Source organism: Felis catus, chromosome F1 (assembly GCF_018350175.1).
Source record: "Felis catus isolate Fca126 chromosome F1, F.catus_Fca126_mat1.0, whole genome shotgun sequence".
Lineage (NCBI taxonomy): Eukaryota > Metazoa > Chordata > Mammalia > Carnivora > Felidae > Felis > Felis catus.
In genome coordinates, this window is record NC_058384.1 from 65,653,822 (window position 1) to 65,657,073 (window position 3,252).

Consider the following 3,252-nt stretch of genomic DNA (forward strand, 5'->3'; position numbering starts at 1 on the left):
CGGTCTTCTGAGACAATCTCGAGTTTTCTCAAGGCTCTTTCAGGGCAAAGTGGAACAACAATCTGCAAGTGTGGGTGGGCATCCCAAGGAGTTTCATGCTCCATTTGGATGCTGAGGAGGTTTGCCTAAAAGGTCTCAGAAGGAAGTCCGAGGGTGAATCAGAATACAGCCTTAGGCAGGAAGGCAAAATAATGCTCTAGACTTCTTTTTTGGAGATAATTACTCAATTATGGAAGGTGAGGTGTGGACACATGGGGGGGAAACATGCAACAGGAAAGGAGAAAGGGTGGAGGGAAAGATTAGTCACATGTCAGGGGAGGCTGAGGAAGAAGGAAGTCATGTCAGGTCAAAGAGGACTAAAGAATCCAAGAGATCCCTAAGATAGAGTTCACACTGCTGCACCTTTCATCATAAAAGGTTATAATTATGTCATTATATTTATTTTATTTATATTTCTTTATATGTAAAAATTGTCTAATTATAATTCAGAACATTTTGAAAATAATAGTGATTCAGACCCTTTCCCGACTGCTTCTTCCGTCAGTGACCAGCTGGATTCTGCTGACGGAATGCTTACACATAGCCTCAGCCAAATCTACTTAAGGCTGGAAACACTCGTTGTCTCTAGGCTCAACATTCTGCCCAGTGCCGAATAACAAGGTAAAACAGAAACAGTTTTAGATTCAGCCTCTTTGCGATCACTAACCTATCTGTGCCCATGTTGGGAATCATTACCCTCTTAAAATGCTCCATATTAGCACTCGGAGACATACAGAGATCTATGACCATCGACTCTCTACGGAAGGAGAAAACAAAGATAAACGCAACGAAGGTACAATTAAATCCAAACAGTTGGCATCCAGCTACAAATATGCCACATTATAGACACAACTCTCTTATTTTTAAAAAGAGGGAAATAATCTCAGCTGCATACAAATTCCTCAGCTTCTCATCTACATTGTCAAGAATCGAGCCAATAAACATTAGAATTAATTTGACAAATGTAGAGCTTTCGATGCTAGTTATTAAATATATTAACATGTGGGTGAGGAAACACAATATAATACAAAGCTGAGGGAATGTGTCCTATATATATGTCAGAGGGGTACGGGATTACATCAAATGCAGAATATCAAAGAAGTTGTAGAACCTCTAGCATTTATGTTGTTGAGATACTGGTCTTGGCACAAAGGAATGGGCAAAATCTCACCTCCACCCGCACCGAGCCTGCATGAAGACTCTGTTTATCCATACGATCCACATACTGTAATGAATCAATATTAATCCAGAGGGTCCTGGAGTATCCAATCTTCCTTCTCCTCAGAGCACAGGGAAGGGAGCATGTTCTTTATTTCTTTCATATACGGGACCTAAATGTCTCCTCCAAGAAGAGTTCATGACTTTGGGCATCCTTACGATTATAAGCCATTGTCTACATTTGGTCCCCAATTACTAACAAACCCACTATGAATCTTCACCCATTGGATATTTACAGACAATATTTGTGTGGAAGCTGCTTTGTCAGACCCTGACTCTGTCTGTCTATTAGCTACTTGGTAATTGTGTTATGTTCAGAGTCTGATCCAAATCTGGCTGACCTCAGACACCTGAATTTCCTTTATCTAGGCATTAATTAAAATATTTATCCTCTTATGATATTACCAGCCAATAAACTCTGCTAAAACAAGAAGTCACGAAGAGTCTTCTGTCACCCACCAAGCGATCAGTAATTGGACCCCTAATAAAGGTATAACAAATGAACTAAAAATTAGGAAAACCCGTGACCTACATACACATGGTATTTTGCCACACAAATTGAAGAATCAACTGGTCATTGTAACTCCCTGATCATCTGTCTTATTCACACCACAACCTTCCAAGAATAATGGAGAGTTGAATATTTACTTGTTGTTTCTTTCACATTTCAGACATGCCACAATGAAGGCCAACCAGACAGTCCTGAAAGAATTCATTCTTGTGGGCTTCTCCTCATACCCACACGTGCGGACATTCCTCTTCGTGCTCTTTTTTGGCCTCTACCTTCTCACCCTCACGGGTAACCTGGCCATCCTGGGTCTGACTTGGGCGGACAGATCTCTCCACACCCCTATGTACCTCTTCCTCCGTGCCCTCTCTTTCTCCGAGACCTGCTACACGCTGACCATCATCCCCAAGATGCTGGCAGACCTGCTCACTGAGAAGAGAAGCATTTCAGTCCCGGGGTGTGGCTTGCAGATGTATTTCTTCCTGGGACTTGGTGGCACTCACTGCATCATCCTCACGCTGATGGGATACGATCGCTTTCTGGCCATCTGCCACCCTCTCCGATACCCACTACTGATGACCAATGTGGTGTGTGGGCAGCTGGTGGTCTCTGCTTGGGCCGGAGGCTTCCTAATCTCTGTGACAGAGACTGCACTGATATTCGGGGGCTCGTTCTGCAACCCCAACCTCATCCACCATTTCTTCTGCCACATGCAGGCCGTGGTGAGGCTGTCCTGTCTAGACAGCGACCTCACCGAACTCGTTGTAACAATGATCTCGGTGTCAGCCTTGACGGGTACCTTCCTGTTTATCGTCATTACTTATGTTTTCATTCTGTCCACTGTCTTCAGGATCCCTTCAGCCGAGGGCAAGCAGAAGGCCTTTTCTACCTGCGCCTCTCACCTCACTGTGGTCATCGTCCACTTTGGCTTCGCGGCTATTGTCTATCTGAAGCCAGAAGGCTCGGGAGGAGATGACACACTCATCGCTGTCCCTTACACCGTCATCACCCCTTTCCTCAGCCCCCTCATTTTCAGCCTCAGGAATAGAGACATGAAGAATGCGTTCAGAAAGCTGCTGGCAAAGAGGAGTTTCTGGAATACGTAATCCCGGATTGTAGGTACATGGTTGTCTGTTCCCTGATGTCAGCAGGCATTTATCGTGTGACGTCAGGAGAAGCCTTTGCCATTGGCCTTTTACCAGAGGTTGGCACATGGGAAACCAGAGACAGTCTGGGAGCTAAACCATCACAAACACTTACTTACTTATTAAGACAGTTGTTCAATTACTTCTACTTCTACTGGCTGTTCCTCAAGATGGTACCCTTCTACCAGTCGGCCACTGGGCGTCCTGCACCATTAATGGCATTGGAAGAACAAGATTGTGGAAGGCAAAAACAACCCCTGTGACCACAACACTAAGAGATGCTTAAAAATATCTAAAGATACAGGGACAACTGGGTGGCTTAGTTGGTATAGCATCCCACTC

At 44.4% G+C, this 3,252-nt stretch overlaps 1 protein-coding gene across 1 annotated transcript; it reads left to right on the forward strand.

The window, feature by feature from the left end:
• Window positions 1-1,938: 1,938 nt before the first annotated feature.
• Window positions 1,939-2,871, forward strand: LOC105261351 (olfactory receptor 10X1-like). Its single transcript, XM_011291151.3, has one exon. It carries the CDS (start codon window positions 1,939-1,941, stop codon window positions 2,869-2,871), a length of 933 nt encoding a protein of 310 aa, XP_011289453.3.
• The last annotated feature ends 381 nt before the right edge of the window (window positions 2,872-3,252 follow it).